The 18172-nt window shown below is 34.9% G+C and overlaps 3 protein-coding genes across 3 annotated transcripts; 1 reads left to right on the top strand and 2 right to left on the bottom strand.

The window, feature by feature from the left end:
* Positions 1-564: 564 nt before the first annotated feature.
* LOC132622436 (chitin elicitor receptor kinase 1-like) lies at positions 565-5016 on the bottom strand. The gene is made up of 12 exons (XM_060337039.1): positions 4020-5016; positions 3607-3646; positions 3516-3523; positions 3241-3405; positions 2916-3115; positions 2605-2694; positions 2106-2196; positions 1858-2009; positions 1685-1776; positions 1458-1596; positions 1260-1358; positions 565-913 (listed from the first exon to the last, which is right to left on the bottom strand). Exons 1-12 carry the CDS (start codon positions 4642-4644, stop codon positions 749-751), a joined length of 1866 nt encoding a protein of 621 aa, XP_060193022.1. The 5' UTR covers positions 4645-5016; the 3' UTR covers positions 565-748.
* Positions 5017-7881: 2865 nt separating this feature from the next.
* Positions 7882-14002, bottom strand: LOC132622665 (lysM domain receptor-like kinase 3). Its single transcript, XM_060337314.1, has 12 exons — positions 13381-14002; positions 12128-12161; positions 12017-12024; positions 11570-11728; positions 11035-11234; positions 10515-10604; positions 9835-9928; positions 9574-9725; positions 9403-9494; positions 8538-8676; positions 8362-8460; positions 7882-8285 (listed from the first exon to the last, which is right to left on the bottom strand). The coding sequence occupies exons 1-12, from the start codon at positions 14000-14002 to the stop codon at positions 8121-8123; spliced, it is 1854 nt and encodes a 617-aa protein (XP_060193297.1). The 3' UTR covers positions 7882-8120.
* Positions 14003-15621: 1619 nt separating this feature from the next.
* Positions 15622-17933, top strand: LOC132624066 (chaperonin-like RBCX protein 1, chloroplastic). Its single transcript, XM_060338902.1, has 7 exons — positions 15622-15893; positions 16167-16258; positions 16588-16705; positions 17087-17103; positions 17196-17258; positions 17510-17619; positions 17683-17933. Exons 1-6 carry the CDS (start codon positions 15746-15748, stop codon positions 17591-17593), a joined length of 522 nt encoding a protein of 173 aa, XP_060194885.1. The 5' UTR covers positions 15622-15745; the 3' UTR covers positions 17594-17619; positions 17683-17933.
* Positions 17934-18172: the final 239 nt, after the last annotated feature.

Genomic DNA, 18172 nt, shown 5'->3' with positions numbered 1-18172 from the left:
TAAAATGTTTGATTACAGTTCTAAATATGTAAGTGTTGCAGACGTTGGATAATAATATAATATTTTATCTGTAAGATTGAACAATATATGATTATGTATTAGATTCGAGTCTAATTTTATCCGAAAAGATTATTTGAAAGGGCTATATTTGCATAGCTTTTAAAAATAGAGATAAAATTTAAATAGCGACCTAAAAAAGAGATATTTGCATGAATCAGCTCATGATTGATCCTTCTCCAGGCTTTACATGAACACGAAATACTACCGGGACCAAGCTGTCCTTCTAGTAGTCTTATTAAGTTCAGTTAACTTTCCAATTAATAATAATAATAATAAACTGAAACTATCCTGTTTTACACTATTTGTTTGTCATCTTTCCACTATACGGACGTGGGCTACTTTGACAGCTATTACAGAATACTTATGTCCTTATCTTTGTTCATAAAATGACATCTAATAAAGGAGCAAAATATCCAAACCACCCACAACCCACCACCCAAAACAAAAACAAAAAACCTGTGGAAAAGCCCCCCCCCCCCCCCCCCCACCACCACACCGCCCGCTGACACACACACCCCCGTCTCCCCAAAAAAAAAAAAAAAGCACTAAATACCAATTTTAAAATATTGCAAAAGTTCTATATGTGTCATGAGGTTGATGTAAACAAATGTACAAGTGTTACTTCTGTAAACTTCTGGCTCCAATTTCCTTATCAAGAGTAGCCCAATAAACTCCAATTTGGAATTTCTTACCTTCCTAACATGAGATGGGCAAGGCCCTGGTTTTCGTAAATACCAGCAATGTTCCAATCTGCACTTGAGGATGATATAGTCATTAAAGCCACTACTATTGACCTCATACTTGGCCTCAATTGTGGATTTTCATTTGTGCAGGCCTTGGCAAGAAGAGCCACCTGCCAAGTGAAACAAACCTAATTACTTTCATTATCGCGGAAAAAAAGAAGAGGAATTAAGCTGTATAGTCGTTCACCCAACTACTTAATTAAATATAACTGACAGATGTATAATATATGTATGATATGTGTATAATCAGTGTATATTGATGCATACCGGTTATGAAAAATAAACAATAAATCTGGCCTGCTATTTGTGTAAAGATCCAAAAAAAAAAAAAAAAAACGAACTTTCCCCTTAGTGTTGATCAATCAATTCAATGAGTACATGTCAATCTCAATCTAGCTGAAGCGGCTATATGAATCCTGTAACATTAATGCACTCGTAAAGATATTCTTTTATTACCTTCCAGACTGAATCCAGGGGGTAATCATCACCAAGTTTTGGATCTATCAATTTAGATATCCCTTCTCTAGGATCAACCTCATCAAGCACATCCTCAAACTGCAAAAAAAACTCCCAATTTACAGTTAAAGTTTTAGCGTTTTTTGTGGTTCAGATATGAGAATTTAATTAGTGAGTGAAGAAATGATCCAAAAATACCATTGTAACAAGCGCCTTTGATTCAGGAGCAGTTTCACCAGCCCTTATAATAGCTTGTTTAGCAGATATTAATTCATAAAGCACCACCCCAAATGCATATACGTCTACTTTGGGAGAAACGTCACCAAACTGACCATACCTGCACATAATGCAAGTAGAAAATAATAATTTGATCTTGTTCAGAGATATGTAACAAGTACAAATACCATAGGAAAATAGATTCTTACTCTGGGGCCATGTAACCAAAAGTACCAACGACACGAGTGTTCAATGAAACACCTTCAGCTTCTATCAGTTTTGTAAGTCCAAAGTCAGCAACCTGCAAGGCAAAACATTACCTTCAAATGAGTTAATACGCATGGTTTTTGGTTTCATGGTTCTAGTATTGGAACTCCGATACCTTTGCACGGAAGTTTTTGTTGATCAAAATGTTGGCTGATTTAATATCGCGATGGATGTAAACAGGAACAGTGTGTTCATGGATGTACTCTAGGCCTCTAGCTGCATCCAGAGCAATTTGCACCCTGGTAGACCATGGCAATGGTGCCTTACCTGGAAATGAAAAGTACAAGACGGATATGGAACTATGAGACATTTGAAAATTTGGTTGACATGAAGTTTTCGTGCAATGAGAAGGACTGAACTTACTTAAACGCAGGTGTTGGCTTAGGTTTCCATTTTCAACGTATTCGTATACTAAGAACAAAGATCCTTCAATGCAATATCCTATCAAACGTACCTGCAAGGGTTTTAACATGTGAAATATTACCTCATATTCTTTAATGATCTATGAGGCTAATGGATTCTTTATCCGCTAAATCTCAAGTATGGTAGAACTAAATTAATCACCAATCCTAACTTTCCCAATGAGAAGTATCTCATTATCAAGCAAATGGCTCAGAGAACTGAATGAATTGGCATATTGAGTAATGCAAATTCTGAAAAGGAAATTTATCTTATGAAAAAAGAAAATATTCACTCAAATTTTTCAAAATTGCATTAGGGAGAAGTTAAAAGATTGATGAAATTTGTAATCTTCACCATCCATGGTGGCATCTTTCACCATAGTAACTCAGGATAGGTGCCAAAGAGGACTATAATAATCAAGGTATTGCAGATAATATATCAGTATGAGTTATGAATTTACCAAGTTCAAGTGATGAACATTGGTCAAAACCTTCAACTCAGCAAGGAACTCTTTTGTTGCTTGCATATCCATTTTCTTGATAGCGGCTTTCTGTATATTATTGAGACAAAGGAGATTAGCAGCATGAATATAGAAAAACCCAAGCTACTACTTTTGACCAGGAAATAGAAGAAATGCCTGCTGAGTCAAAACAATTATGTGAATGGTGCAATGTGTGACATATTAAAGCAGCTAGAACTAAGTTGATGATCATCAATCTGCGTATCCAAATAATTGTTGATCATTTCTATCTAACAAGAATAAAAACGAACCTCGCCTCTTAACTCTCCATAGTAAACAGATGCAAAACCACCTTGGCCAATCTTGTAGGCTGTGCTGAAGTTGTCAGTGGCACTAGCAAGTTCATCATATGAAAATTCCACAGATTTATCCACGGTGATCCTTGGGGCCTCTGGAGAAGCATCCTTATTAAGAGGACCCCCTTCTGAAGAAGTCTCAAAATTTCCATGACCTGAGTCATTTAAGGAAAATTTCATGGTCTGTAGCTAGTTATAAACTTATTCAAAGGATGAACTACACATTGCTTTCATAAAAAAGTTTAAGTATGCAACAGCAGATTCAAAACAATCAAATTACCAGGAACATGCTTATTGCTACTATGTTTGTAAGGTTCCAAGTGAAGAAACGATTCTTCCTCCGTTTTCCTGCCTCTATAAAAGGTAAGATACAGGCAAACCGCTAAAAGGGCTACAACAGAAACTGCTGCAACCGATATGCCAGCTATTGCTCCACCAGAGATTCCTGGCAAGAAATTAGTTTTAGTAGATTACAATCACATTCAAAGCTATTTTTGATACCTCAGACTTGAAAAGTTGAAAAAGATGCCACTGGAGCACTAAAATAAGGCCAACCTTTTGAGCTGTGGAAAGCAAGAAACCACATTAGCTACCAATACTATAGCATTCCAGAAATAATTAAGAACTCATTGGGGTTGGAGAATACCTTGTAGAAGTCCTTAATGGTGGATAAGTTCCATTTCCATCTGCAACATAGTACATATCAAAAATAGAGATTTAAGATAAAAACTAGTACAATATCAACCAACACTCAGAATTTAACAGCTATTAAAAAACTAGTACAATGTCAGCCGACACTTAGAATTTAACAGATATTAAAGTGACAATCCCAAGTCTTGCACTAAATTTTTCATACATGTCAAATCATCTGAAAACTCAATACGACTGTTTGTAAATATAGTACACAAAATTGTTCCTTCACGTCATAATATACAGTGAGCGTGGTTCCCTTTTAATGCTTCTGCACATCTTACTGTAAAAACTCTTCGGAGTCCGACTAATTGTACTTAAAATATCCAAAGAATATGAGGATAGAAGCCTTGGTAAAGAGTTAATTACCTTTTCCAGGAATGAAAACCAGACCACTGCCCCTGCTGAAATCTGCTTCAGGATTATAGTCTTCCAGCAACTTCTGTGGTAGATTAAACTCATTGGCTACTGTAACCAAATTCTCATTAGGGCGAAGAGGATAAGTTATAAATAGTCCATAATCTTTTGACACACGACTATTCCCACAAGAGCAGTTCACAATAACATTTACTATAGAATTTGCAGGAACATTGTTAGGATCATAACTGTTTAACTCCTGCAAATTTTTAACTGTTGTAAGGTTCGAATAATAAAGCTGGGCGATTCTTGGATAAGTAGTACCAGCCCTGATCTTCACACCAAACTGATGGCCCATGAATTTCCCATCAACACAGCCACATGAGAAGGGAACATTAACTCTGCTTTGGTATCGAATAATATCTGGATTGGTTATCTGAGGGTTATAACTAAGAATATTCTTGATGGTGGTAGACAAAGAATTAGATATGAAAGTGAGGTTTGTACCATTCCATACATAAAATGAAGCTAATGCATCACAATCATCACTGCATTGAGATTTAGCCACCCACAAAATGTTTAGTGCTACTAAAATGCCTAAAACTAACTCAAACCTTCTATTTTCGTGAAAAACCATACTTTCAACTCTATGTGTACTAGCTGTAAAATGGCTTGAGATTGTTGAACTCTTTTAGAATCTTGATGAAAGTTACTGGTGGGAAAATGCTGGTGAGAATGGCTAAAATGCCAATGGATGTATTAAGGTTGTGTTAACATTTTTTGTTCCAAAGGTTATGTTAGTTGACAGCTTCAGTTTTTGACTTTTTAAACATTTTTCAACATGGCCTAGTCCAATATAAAAAAAGAATTAGCTTTGAATCTTGCATTACTTTAAGTGGGAGACAAGAACTTTTGAGCCAAAGGTTGGCATGGGATTTCCTGGAAAAGTAGAAAGAAAATTTTAGCAATATGTTTTTGGGTTCCATTAGTTGACCCTTCAAATCAACGCATCACCATAATTGGTTTATTGGCATTTTATTTATATGCACTTGGCTTTTAGTAGACGTCGGAACGTGCCAAATCTTTTGGCCCTGCCATCTCCCGATTTGATTCTCTCCATTACACTTATATCTATCTCCTCAAGTACATAATTGGATTGACATTTGTCCTATTTATTTATTAAAGGTCTAGATTAAGTTAATTTGATAAGCATCTTAATCATAGTTAAGAGGATAGATTTAGGAAAACACTCTTTAACTTTGGTAAGAAAAGCTATATCTCCACAAATTTGAGTACCAATTAATATCATAATTTTATTTTACATCCAAGTATTAAAATTGTTGAACATCATAAAACCTCACCCCCCCCCCCCCCCCCCCTAAAACTGAAGCTTTTAAAGGAAAAAAAATTGAATCTCATTCTTATTATTAATCAATTCTGCCGTTCAGCATTAGCAAATCTTTATTTTCAATTTGAAAAAAAAGTGTTCATTGAAGTTATATTTGTTTGTTTTTATATGGAGGCGCCTTACTGTTTTGCCCTAAGAAATAATATACTTTTATCATCTTCGCTAGAAATGTTTTTGTAATTGTTGGACATGTTTAGCAATGCTCAGAAAATAGAAAAGATAAAGAACTAAACAAAAGAAAAATTCTATTACTAATGACGCCATAACATAAACATAGGGGGAAAAAGTCCTATGAATTTCAGTTTTTTTTTTTTTTTTACTGGGAGGGTGGGGTTGTGAAGAATTACTGATGTAGTAATGTTGATGTTCAACAAGGATCACTGATACGTAGTTGCTGTTGGAGGTAATTATAAAATGGAATTATTAATGAAGTTTATGGGTACCAAAGTTTGTGGAGATATAGGTTTTCTTACTAAAATTAAAGAGTGTTTTTTCAAAATTTATTCTTTTAATTATGGTTAAGATACTTATCAAATTAATTTAATCTAAGACCTTTAACAAATAAATAGGACAGATTTCACTCATCCAATTATGTACTTGAGAGAATGGAGAGGAGCCAAATCCGCCATCTCCCTATCCTTTCTTTTTCGTGTTTAGTAATTTGGTCACATTTAAGTTATATTACTGACAATGTGAAGATTTTTTACACTACTAGCACAGTTTGAATACTTATACTAGTATATTACTAGAGGAAACAAATACAATACCTGAATACCATGCTTCTTATAAAGACATGCTTGTTCTAGTAGGTCAATTTCTTTTTTTCTTTTTTTCTTTTTTTTTCCGCAGCTTGTCCTTCATTTGGGGTGGTCTTTAATTTTCGCCCTTCAAATTGGTGGTTTTAAATTTTGCCCTTAGCCTAATACCTCGAAGTTGTGGGTTCAAATTCCAGTTCAATAATAAAATAAATTGCAAGGCAAAATTTTATGCAAATTCTGCCTTTACAGCCAAAATTCTGCCTTATCAAAACTCTGACTTGCGAATCCAAACTTTGTCTTGCGATTTTTTTAAAATTTTTGACTGAATGAGAGTTCGATCCAATATCAAGGATTTTTTAACTAAGGGCAAAAGTTAAAGACCACCAATTTAAGGGATAAAAATTAAAGACCACCCAGCGAAGGGCAATCCAAATTACCCGATAAACTTTATAAATCAATGGTGCAAAAAGTCGTGCACTATCAATGCACAGATCTTATAACTTGTTTTAGTGAAGTCCAACCAATCAATTAAGGCTCAAATCTATATTAGTTAGGATCGATGATATGAATTTTCTATATCTCATCATGAACTTTTTGTTCAGTCAACAATACCCACAGGCATGTCCGAGCTAGATGATAGAGAGAGGGGTTCAATTATATCTCTTTCGTTCATAAATTATATGTAAATAGGATTTTTTTTATTTTATTTTTTGGTATAGATATAAACTGTTCACTTCCCTAATATAGGAAAGCTTCTAGCTATAACGTCTTGCATTTTCTTCAAATCATCTTGTTAAAATTTCGGAATTCCACAGAGGTATTGAACACGTAAATGAAGGTGCATATTCTAGTGAATTGAATATTGTAGCTTCATGATATTAAGATTATTTTTAGAGCCAGTCCTCACCTAACGAAAGACTTATCCTTTATGTTGAACCGAGCATACAACGCTCACATAGATGGAGTTAAATTTTGGTAAAATTAATATAGTAAATAAGTTTAACACCTCATGCCATCAAAGTCAAGATTGCATCAACAATGTCATACCAAGAGATAAAACAAAGAAGTAAAAATATTACTCTATTGAAGATTACACCTGGATCAAATATAATAGTATGAACATTTAAAATTAGGACTAGGAACCATCATATTTTATTTGATACTTGCCAGAGGGATAGAATGACACAATCATTTGGGTTTACTTGTTGTTTCTTCTATATTATCTTGTTAATAAAAAAGACAAATAATTTTGACCCGGCTGGTTCAAAGGGATGGAGAAACGTGCACAGGTTGATAACCTACTTATATTACAACCTACAATTGGAAGCTTGCAATAAATTATACATTCTTAAATTTATTTATTTATTTTTAAATTCAGCCAAAGAATGGGAGATGGCTACGAATCACGAAATAATTGTATTAGCATAGACAACCAGTAGGTGGTAATATTTAGGAATGAGGTTGTTCTGATTAGATGAGCGAGAGATTGCCTTAGTTGGTAAGCTATCTATAAAATGATTCATTTGGACTCAAAAGCAAGGCCGATTGCCTTATGAAGACTCGTATCGTATTCGCTAGGGCTCCAAAGAATATTCTCTTAAGTCTTAACTAAGCCACCACCTATGAGTAGCTGGTACACTGTAAACTGAAGGCCCACGAGTCGTGTAGGGATAAACGGGGACCACAGATGATTCCTTGGGGTGGAGGACATAAAGAAAAGGCTGTATAAATGTGATCAATTTCTAATTTTCAAACTTCTTTGAAAAACTTAACCTTTACAAAACAAAGAAAAAGAATAACAGAAAAGTAACGATGAAAGGGGAAAAAATTAAAAAAAGAAGGTAAAATACTCATGAGTATTTATATAAACAGATACTAATTAATACTTTCAAGCACATGAGGTTCCTTAGGCCTTGAGAATGCTTGAATGAACACAAGCGGCTATTGCTACCTTCCTGACATGAGATGGACAAGGCCTTGATTTTCATAAAAGGAGCCAATATCCCAATCTTCAGTAGAGGATGATAGAGTCATTAAAGCTACAACAATGGACCTCATGCTAGGTCTCAACTGAGGATTTTCATGTGTGCAAGCCTTGGCAAGCTGTGCCACCTGCAAGTAAAATAACCAACTAATTTACATAAGTGGCAAACGTTCATGTTTCACATGAATAACAATGATACTCTACCTTGCAGACTGAATCTAATGGATAGTCATCTCCGAGTTTGGAATCAACAACTTTGCATAACCCTTCTCGGGCACTAGTCTGGTTGAGAACTTCCTCAAACTGCAAATAACACAAAACTGTCTTAGTGGTTTAGAGGCTGGAATTTTTATGTAAAACAAGATTGTGACAAGGCATACCAAAGCAACAAGTCCTTTCGATTCGGTTATAACTTCATTCGTCTTGACAATAGCTTCTTTAGCAGATATTAGCTCATATAGTACTACTCCAAAAGCATAGACGTCAACTTTAGGGGAAACATCACCATACTGAGCATACCTGTTTGCAAGGCCCATTTAAACAGGAACTACAAAATATAATAATAAGGAAAACCCAACACACAAACAAATTAGAAAATTTCGTATCTACAACTATGCTATGTGAACCACAGTGCTTAATATCAGTATTTCTAGGTGACGAAATATGGAAACATAAGATGACATAAGTTAAACAGTTTCCCTCCTCATTGTCTCGTGTTCGAACCTGACAATTTATTGAACCTCACCACTTCTTATAGAACAGAATTTAGCGCCAATGGTATTGTTTCAGAGTAGCACCACGTCTTGACTCAGTTAGCAGCAATATCTTGAAAGATACAGTTTTTCTCAAAGGCAAATTTGAACAGTTTTGCAGGAAATGACTGCCAACTCCTTCAACTTCAATATTCTACCATTGATGACCTATGATAACGTAAATTTTACAAAACTACTCAACTTTCATGCCTTCTCTCAGATAATGTATATGCTAAATCAATCAGGATATGCTGAAACAACTGCATACAATAATGACCTGCCAGACTGATCAAAATAGAGGAAAAGGAGAGAAATATGGGGGTTTTGCATTTAATTGCTACTACGGAGGTTCTGAATACCATCTTAGTAACCGCTAGATATTTTAGCAGATAGAACATAGAAGTATTATTGATGACATTTGCAGACATCATCATATTATAGAGAATCTCGAAAACATAGGTATTTAAAAGACCACGTGGAATCAGACGCTTACTCTGGAGGCATGTAACCAAAAGTACCCACAAGGCGTGTATGAAAAGAGGTACTTCCAACTTCAGTTAGCTTTGTAAGTCCAAAGTCTGCTACCTGCAAAAGATCAAGATCTTTCAATGCAATTATATGCCAAGAGTTTGATCTTTAGTTTAAAGATCACAATTTTCACAACCTTTGCACGGAAGTCTTTGTCAATCAAAATATTAGCAGATTTAATATCACTGTGGATGTATAGAGGAACAGTATGCTCATGGATGTATTCGAGTCCTCTAGCTGCATCAAGAGCAATTTGCACCCTAGTAGACCACGATAACGGATTCTGGCCTTGAAAGTCAAAGGTCGAGATGGATTTAGAAGAGTGAGAAAAATGCAGCACGGTGACTATAGTAACATGGTTTACAGCATTTCAAAGAAGTAATAGAATATTACTTACCTGATCCACGCAAGTGTTCACCAAGGTTTCCATTTTCAATGTATTCGTAAACTAAGAATAAAGACCCTTCAACACAATATCCAATCAAGCGTACCTGCAATGGGTTTTAAAAATAAAAATGTCATCTCATGGTCTCAATCAGAGCAAGTATTTTTTTTATCTTTAAACTTGGCAGAGAAAGTTCTGTATCTTGCTCGCTTTTCAAGGGACTGCTGCAAAAAGGCACGCATGAAATTAATGAACTATATTCTGATTATTGCACAGAAGATATTTGCGTGATGCAGGCTCCCAAGGAGGCATTCTGGTGATTATCATATGTAACTTCCATTCCTTTTCTATTTCTTAAACATGGATAGAAAGAATAAAACCCAAGTATAGTTAATTGACATATGGACCAAAGTCCTAAGTTACTGGGACGGCACCATGTTCTAATAGCTTGACGCAATAGAGCGACGTCACCAGGCATTTCTGCATTTTGATTAATAGAGAGTGTGGAATATGAGCTGAATTCAAATGTTGATTACAGAAAATTTTGTAGCTTGTAGGAAATAGAAGCATGTTTGAACTTCAAACCTTGAACCAGCTGTCGGGCTTTCTTTAGAGGAAACACAAGCACAAAGAAAATAATACCAATACAAGAAATGCTGATATTCTCAATCATTATAAGAGTATTAGCTTACCAAGTTCAAGTGATGAATATGTGTTAAGACTTTCAACTCAGCAAAGAATTCTTTGGATGCTTGCATATCCATTTTCTTAATTGCTGCTCTCTGCATTCAAGTCAGAAGAAGACCTAAGCTAAAGAAAGGCAAAAGATACATTATCTTCTGATTCAAATGTGTTTTATTCCGTTGAATCAATGAACAATGTTTCATTCAGTGGCTACATCTACGATTAGCAGCCTCCATGACCTATTTAGATATGTTGCTCTGGTTATAGCTAAACAACCATATTTTATAACTTATGCTACTTTGCATGTATAAACCTCGGATGTTTTACTAATCATAAATTGATCTTCTTCATTTATATTTCAAGATCTTTAAGCTGCACTATTCTCCATGCTCACTGTTACTACGCCCTACGTTGTTAGCCCTATACTGGTATTATGAACGAGAAGACATTGGCAAATCAAAGTAGATACCGACAAGTAGGAGTATTTAAGTGTTTATTCCAAATATTATGACAAGAATACCCACAAACCTCGCCTTTTAACATTCCATAAAAGACTAATCCAAAGCCACCTTGACCAATCTTATTTTCCATGCTGAAGTTATTTGTAGCCTTAGCGAGTTCCTCATATGAAAATTCCACTGATTTATCCACTGTGATCCCTGTCGGCCTTGGAGAAATAACACCAAATAAAGGACCTGATTCTGTAAATTTCTCCAAATTTGGAGGACCTGATGCATTAAGATTTCATTAAACCATACTGAATACCAGGCTTTGAAGACAGTGGTTCATCAATTGTTATTATTATTCTTTGGCGGGCACATTTGGCTTAACTTATCTATAAATGCTTTCAAGCAAAATATGCAGCAGGAGACATATTTTAGGCTTACTTACAGTTAGCCTGATGATTACTCATGGAAAAAACAAGAGAAACAAGAAACATGAAACTGGAGAAAGTATTGCTGCATCAGTAGTTAAGGAAATTTTGTTAATCAATCTACTTTAAGAAGAAAGTATTATCTTTTCGTTGGGGAAAGGATACATCACTATAAAATAAATTACTCACGGAAGTGCTCATTGAAGTGTTCATCAGATGATCCTTGGAGAAATGATTCCTCCTCTATTTGCTTGCTCCTATAAAATAAAAAATAAAGGCAAACTGCAAAGAAGCTAGCCCCAAAAATTGCTGCCACTGTTATGCCAGCAATGGCTCCAGGTGAAAGTCCTAACAAAATGGCATCATTTAGTAAGCGATGGTAACAATTTACAGTTTGAGGGGGTAATTAGGGGACCAGTTAGGACCAATTATTGTTTGAGGGAGTAACGATTATAGATAAGCCTATTACAAGGTGATTAGGACCCAGTATAGTTTACAGGGGATCTGAATAAAACGTGCCAAGTTTAGGGGGGTCTTTAGGTATTCTGCTTAACAAAATCTATTACTATCGAACTTCATGTTTGAACTCAAAAGTTGAGACATATATCATCAGAGCAGTAGCGAAATAGAGCCAACCTCTTGACCTGCAAAATCAATAAGCCAGGTATTATATTAGATAACTATCATAGAGAGATCAAAACTGAGCAGATATCAAAAGAATAGTACTCCATTAAGTTTGGACAATACCTCGTCTTCAAGGGTGGAAAATTTCCATGTGAATCTGAAATGGAAGTTTAAAGGAAGACGGGGTAAGAACAAAATATACTAAGTCATCAGTCTGCCAAATTCAACAAATGAGAATTTCTACCAGTTCCTAGGACATAATGGGGTACATGAAAGTATCAACTTTCTTTTCAAAGGAATGCATTAAATATCCTGCCATAGATTTATTTGTCTCCAGATCAAATCTTTGGAAAAAAAATACTTTGAAACTTTTGCAAAAAAACACAACTTACAATATCCATTCACTGTATGACCCTCATAATCTGGCTCTATTACCACTTGTTTGCTTCTTTAGGGCACATTTAATACTTACTTTCATCTCTTTTTATACTTATGAGGTATTGTGTGTTTTGGCCTGATAGGTCTCACATATTTGTCTACTAAAAACACACACACAATAAAGATCTAACTTTTGAGCTCCTTGTTCTTAATTAGATTTAAGATACTATATACTCTTCATTTCAGCCGGGACTCGTGATTGTAATCGATTAGTACTCACGATTCACCCACAAATACATCTTTATTATAACTGGTTTTAATTTCTTGATCAAGCACTTGAATATGCTAAACCTCATTTTAAAGTTTAAACAGACAAATTACCTTTTCAAGCTGTTCAATTAGTTCCCTGATTAAGTAGATAACTTATGAATAACTCATACGCTAGCAAATGTTATTTGGGTTATTTTTCTCTCTCTGAATCGTTGGGATAAACGGTTATATCTCCCGCCACCTAATCCAACTGGATCGCGAAATGAATGGGCCGGGTATTGTCCAACGGATCTTTACATATTTCAGGCCCACTCTGAAGTTTCCTTTTTTTTTTCTTTTTCTTTTTTTAATTTTAGTTTAAGAAAAAATTTGAGGTTCATGGAATCATGGTGCTTATCTTTTGTTTGTTTTTCTTTTCTTCAAAATTTTATGGCAAGGAAACAGATACTAACAAATTGAATCTAGAGTGGATATGCTGATTGATGAACTTTGAAAGAGAATAAAATATATTAAAGTAGATGTTAAATTTTATTGGTTCAGTTGCCACTTACTATAGTCAAAATACGTAATGAGTTTATTCAAAAATTTCTTATAATAACGGTGCATATAATTTAAAACTTGATTTCTTGTGGTAGTCCAACTTGAAATAATAACGTTAAAGGTATAGACTAATCCTCAATTCAAACAAACAACAACAACCAAAAAACAAAAATAATCTGCTCACTAACCTCTTGCCGGCACAAACGCTATTCCTAACCCGGAACCAAAATCCAAACCCGGATTGAACTTCTCCAGCAACTCAGCTGGCACACCGGACGCCACAGCCACCGTCGTTAAGTTCTCTCCCCCACGAAGAGGGTACGTGGCGAACAACCCATAATCATCAGACACTTCTCCATTGCCACACGAGCAATTCACGGTCACATTGATCATGGCATAATCCGGTATATTAGTCGGGTCATAATTGTTGACCCGTTTGAGCCAATGCTCCGTTGTAAGATTTGCAAAAGCCATAGTAGCAATTCTTTTGTACGTATCACCAAACACAGTTTTGTATACAAAAGTATGTCCTAAAAAATCACCATTTATGCAATCACAAGAAAATGGGACATTAATCCTCGTGTCACTAGTGATACTATCTTGGTTTGTAATTTCAGGATTGTATTTAAGAATGTCTGGAATTGTCAGGTTGAATATTTGACTGACATAAGTTAAATTAGATCGTGGCCAAATATGGTACGAAGCTATAGCCATGTCACAACCATTGCCACATGACTTGGCTTCACCACTGAAAATGAAAAGAAAAAAACTAAGACTAATGAGGCTAATGGTTTTTGCTCTAATGCTCATTATTATGAGAAGATTATAGGAGAGAGAGAAGAAAAGGGAGTAGTTATAGTCTAATGATATAACAAAATGTTGAAGGCATATTTTCAGTTGTCATGTATGCCGTCTTCAAAAAAATATTACTACTATCTCGGTTTGTTCTTTTGCCATTTTGCTGTGTCTTAATACTTGGTGAATATTCTAACATTATTGAAGAAGATATAAAATATCCAATTGCAAACTCTCTGTCCCAATATTCTATTTTGGATTCTTGGAATGTGAAAATATGCTTCCTGACAGGACGTACGTGTGAATTTTTGTTGTTGGTGCGGCCAAGCAGAAGAATGAAAAAGACTCCTCTTTCTTTCCTTTTAAGTTTTTTTCTTTTCCATTTTGTGTGTGTTTGTTCTTCCATGCGTATATATAAGCACTGAGTTAAGACAGTGGATTTTGAAATATATATCTAACACTACTTGTTTTTTTTTTTTTTCCTCTATATATATTTCAACTATGAAACACTTGGTTTAACCGAATTCTTGATAAATGCACTCTCACTTAGGGGTGGGCGTTCGGTTTGGCTATTTCGGGTTCGGTTTTTTTAAGGTGGACACCGAACACTGAACCAAATTAGTTCGGTTCGGTTCGGTTCTTTCGGTTCGGTTTCGGTTTTTTCAATTCGATTTTTTTGATATAATATTAGAAGCGATTTCATTGACACTAATTTATATTCTCAAAAGCAATAAAACATAAAACTGATAAATTGAAATCAAAATCAAACAAACAGGATACACAAGAACAGAAAACTATAATCATGATATAGGATTACTAGGTGTTATATACATACCGTAAAAATAATTAAGAAAACACATAAAGGACATACATTAATCCTAAAGACACATCCTAGTTACCTTTCTTTGTTAAGGATATTTGATTTTTTCAATTGAAGTGGAAAATTAGGGATACAAATGCAAAAGAGGACTTATTACAATTGGGTTTTTTTTGCTTTAAACTTAATGGGCCTGGACTATTTTAATTTTTTTTTAGTAATGTATTAAATTTCGGTGCGCGTTCGGTTTTTTGGTTCGGTTTTATCAAACTTCGGTTCGGCTATTTCGGTTTCGGTTTTGTTACGGTGGACACCAAACACCGAACCAAACTAGTTCGGCTCGGTTCAGTTTGTTGAAGTTTCGGTTCAGTTTTTCGGTTTTCGGTATTTATGCCCAGCCCTACTCTCAATTCACACGATAGAAGGTTTCTCTTGTTTTAAGGCAATTCAATAATTTATTTATAGAAGAAAATTACTATTTCACTTGTATGCACAATATAATTTTGAATGAAAAAAATTTACTTAAACTCCTTGGACCATGTAACTCTTCCCCTACATGTTATGCTCCTCAGGACCAATAACTCAAAAAATCGATATAGAGAGACAAATACTCAGTTGATAACGTTGACTTTGCTTTCACTTAAAGTCAGTAAGACCTCTTATCTCTTGGTTCTAGTTTATTAACATGGCAAAAAATATGGCTTATGCATTGGATAGAGTGGGATCCACAATTCATGAACCAACAAAAATTTTAGTAGCAGACTTCCTTTTCACATTGAGATATTTATGCACTGGACCAGAGATATTTCTATCTTTTTTTCCCTCATTTTCTTTTTTTCTAGGATTTTCTTCATTATGACCGCTGCCTATTGAAAATCAACTCATTCAACATTTTAATACTCTGTGTTTACCAAACAAACAGCCTAGCACAACTGGTATCAATGGAGTACTCAACAGCAATCGTGTTTTCGCAGCTCTCATTATTCCCCTCAACACTTCAAACAGAAACCAGAGCTTACACGTTCAAGCTATGGAAGCAGAGAACTTGCCAATCTACACGTTTCCAGTGTCACAAGATGTATGTCCCTGGTGTGTAATCACTACTACCTTTCCTTCTCCTACAATTTCAGATTTAAGTGTTTGTATTTTGGTACGGCGGTGTTTGAGTTATTGATGTGTATTTGTTACCTGCTGGCACAAATATTAAGTAACTCTGTCTATCCTAGCGTTTTTGTTTCTATTTAGATTTAAATTCTAATCTCCGGTGAATTTTACTCACTTTGTTGACCTCTAAGATACACTTTGGGGCTCGTATATAAGCTTCTATCTGTAGTACATGAGATATATGTTTGGCTTATGCAGGATTCGGGACATCACCGGAATCCACAGCAGCCCAACATCTGCACCATTTCTTCAATTATATTGCTGTTAAAATTGTTGCTGCGCAGCTTCAGGTTCATTATCTCCTACTTAGCAAATAGTTGTAGAAAAATGCATCTCATAAGCATGTCTTAAAAGGATGTTGAACAAAGATGTATTATAGGTCTTTTCCTTTAGAGTTTAACTTCTATATATACATAGACAGTCAGATTAACTAACAGAACTGCATGTAAGTGTCTATTAAAAGTAAGATTGATAACCTGAAAAATAAGGCAGGTTTTGTTACAATAGGTTAAAATGCACTAACAGTAATTAAAAAAAAAAACGCTCACAGCTGTATAAGTTAAATCCTCTTAAAATTAGTTAATCTGTAGTCTGTATTAACTATATTTTCACATGGCAGAGCTACAATCCTGAGGCGTATGAGGAGCTGAGAGAGTTTCTGGATAAATACTCATTGAATGATGGGGATAAGTTTTGCGCAGATTTGATGAGGGAATCCCCCAGACATAAAAATCTAGGTACATACATAGACTATTTCCAGATTCACTGGCAAATATGTAAACCTTAATTCTTCTCTAAGAGGTTTGCTCACTAGGATAGTAGGATTCTTGTTGTCCCTGTCAAAGAGTTAGTAGTACTATAATTTATAGAGTTCAGAGGATCTTTTCTTAGATATTCAAATTCAAAGACATCCCAAAAGAGTGCACATCCAAGTCTGATTCTGTAATTAATGAATTGGTACTTTATCAACTCTAGCTCAATTCTGATACCATGTTGTATTGTGCGATCAATATCATCTAAAAGTTTAGATTGTTTTTGATCTTCAACAGAAGTTCTGACTTTTTTTATACTAATGTTTACTTGAATCTGTGGGGACATTCGTTGGCTTCTTCGTCCAGCTTTGCGCATTTTAGAGGTTGGTTTACTCTCTAGCCTTTTTTCTTTTCCCTCGTTTAGTGAATCAATTTAATCATGACATCAACCTGAATTAGATATATCTTCATAAAGGTTCGATCAGCATACTGTAAGGAAGATTTTGAATGGGATAATTTGAAGCGCCTCGCATCAAAGGTAAAGATTGTTGATTTATCTTCTATCCATCCACTAACTGTGTAGGTGAATTTTGGGCAATAGTTGCAAATTAAGTATATGTTATAGCAGGTTACTTGTCAAGTTGCTAATTACATTAATTATGGGTTTTCTTTAATGAGTTTCAATGTATAGAAGTTAAACCAGAAAGAGTCTTACTTCTGCCTCATCGATAAACCTATCTGCAACTTGTTTCGTGTTTTAGTTGTAGTTACTGACTTGGAATTTTGCAGATGGTGGATGATTCTAATAAAAAGATTATGATGGATTACATCGTGGATACTAGCTGCACGGTAGAAGGAAAGCAAATTTGCTAGAAAAACTCCTTAAAATTCTTGATCAGGGTGTATTATATGGTACTGTAACTTGTATTTAAAAGACAGATTTCTAAGGTTTACAATAGGACCCCAAGATGAAGCGAACCAAAATCACAATATAATATCCTTGTAGATTCTTGATGAGGGTGTGTTATGTGTCGGATGAACCAAATCCTCGCTGGATTTTATTTTTCCGTTACATGGGGCTAAACTGAAAATATGAACTTGTAGTTTACACTACTCTAATAGTCAATATGGATGTGTGATGGTGTACAATGCTCCAATTGTCAACATGACCAATGAGTCAAGAGAATGAATATAGAGCCTTTTTGGATGAGCTTATTTTAAGCAATTTATAAACTGCAAACAGCTTATAAGCTAAAAAAAAATAAGTTAGGGTAGCCCAATTTTTTATTTTTTATTTTGCTTATAAGTTGTTTTAAGTAAGCTAAGTCAAACATGCCCAATTATTTTTTTGAGCTTATTTTAAGCACAAAATGACTTTAAGCTGGCCAGCCAAACACTCAAAAAAGCTGAAAACAGCTTATAAGCAACTTAAAGCCAATCCAAACGGGCTCA

The sequence above is a fragment of the Lycium barbarum genome, chromosome 12, assembly GCF_019175385.1.
Source record: "Lycium barbarum isolate Lr01 chromosome 12, ASM1917538v2, whole genome shotgun sequence".
Taxonomy (NCBI): domain Eukaryota; kingdom Viridiplantae; phylum Streptophyta; class Magnoliopsida; order Solanales; family Solanaceae; genus Lycium; species Lycium barbarum.
Note: the sequence above shows the minus strand (reverse complement) of the source record. Positions and strands in the feature narration are given on the sequence as shown.

Excerpts from the sequence above, each read along its gene's own strand:
- LOC132622665 (XM_060337314.1), bottom strand. The coding sequence starts at position 14,002 with ATGAGCATTAGAGCAAAAACCATTAGCCTCATTAGTCTTAGTTTTTTT. Across the intron at positions 9,495-9,573 it reads ACAAAGACTTCCGTGCAAAG|GTAGCAGACTTTGGACTTAC; the intron begins GTTGTGAAAATT and ends GATCTTTTGCAG. Across the intron at positions 8,677-9,402 it reads TTTGGTTACATGCCTCCAGA|GTATGCTCAGTATGGTGATG; the intron begins GTAAGCGTCTGA and ends CCTTGCAAACAG.
- LOC132622436 (XM_060337039.1), bottom strand. The coding sequence starts at position 4,644 with ATGGTTTTTCACGAAAATAGAAGGTTTGAGTTAGTTTTAGGCATTTTA. Across the intron at positions 1,777-1,857 it reads ACAAAAACTTCCGTGCAAAG|GTTGCTGACTTTGGACTTAC; the intron begins GTATCGGAGTTC and ends TTTGCCTTGCAG. Across the intron at positions 1,597-1,684 it reads TTTGGTTACATGGCCCCAGA|GTATGGTCAGTTTGGTGACG; the intron begins GTAAGAATCTAT and ends CATTATGTGCAG.
- LOC132624066 (XM_060338902.1), top strand. The coding sequence starts at position 15,746 with ATGGAGTACTCAACAGCAATCGTGTTTTCGCAGCTCTCATTATTCCCC. Across the intron at positions 15,894-16,166 it reads TCACAAGATGTATGTCCCTG|GATTCGGGACATCACCGGAA; the intron begins GTGTGTAATCAC and ends TGGCTTATGCAG. Across the intron at positions 17,259-17,509 it reads TGAAGCGCCTCGCATCAAAG|ATGGTGGATGATTCTAATAA; the intron begins GTAAAGATTGTT and ends GGAATTTTGCAG.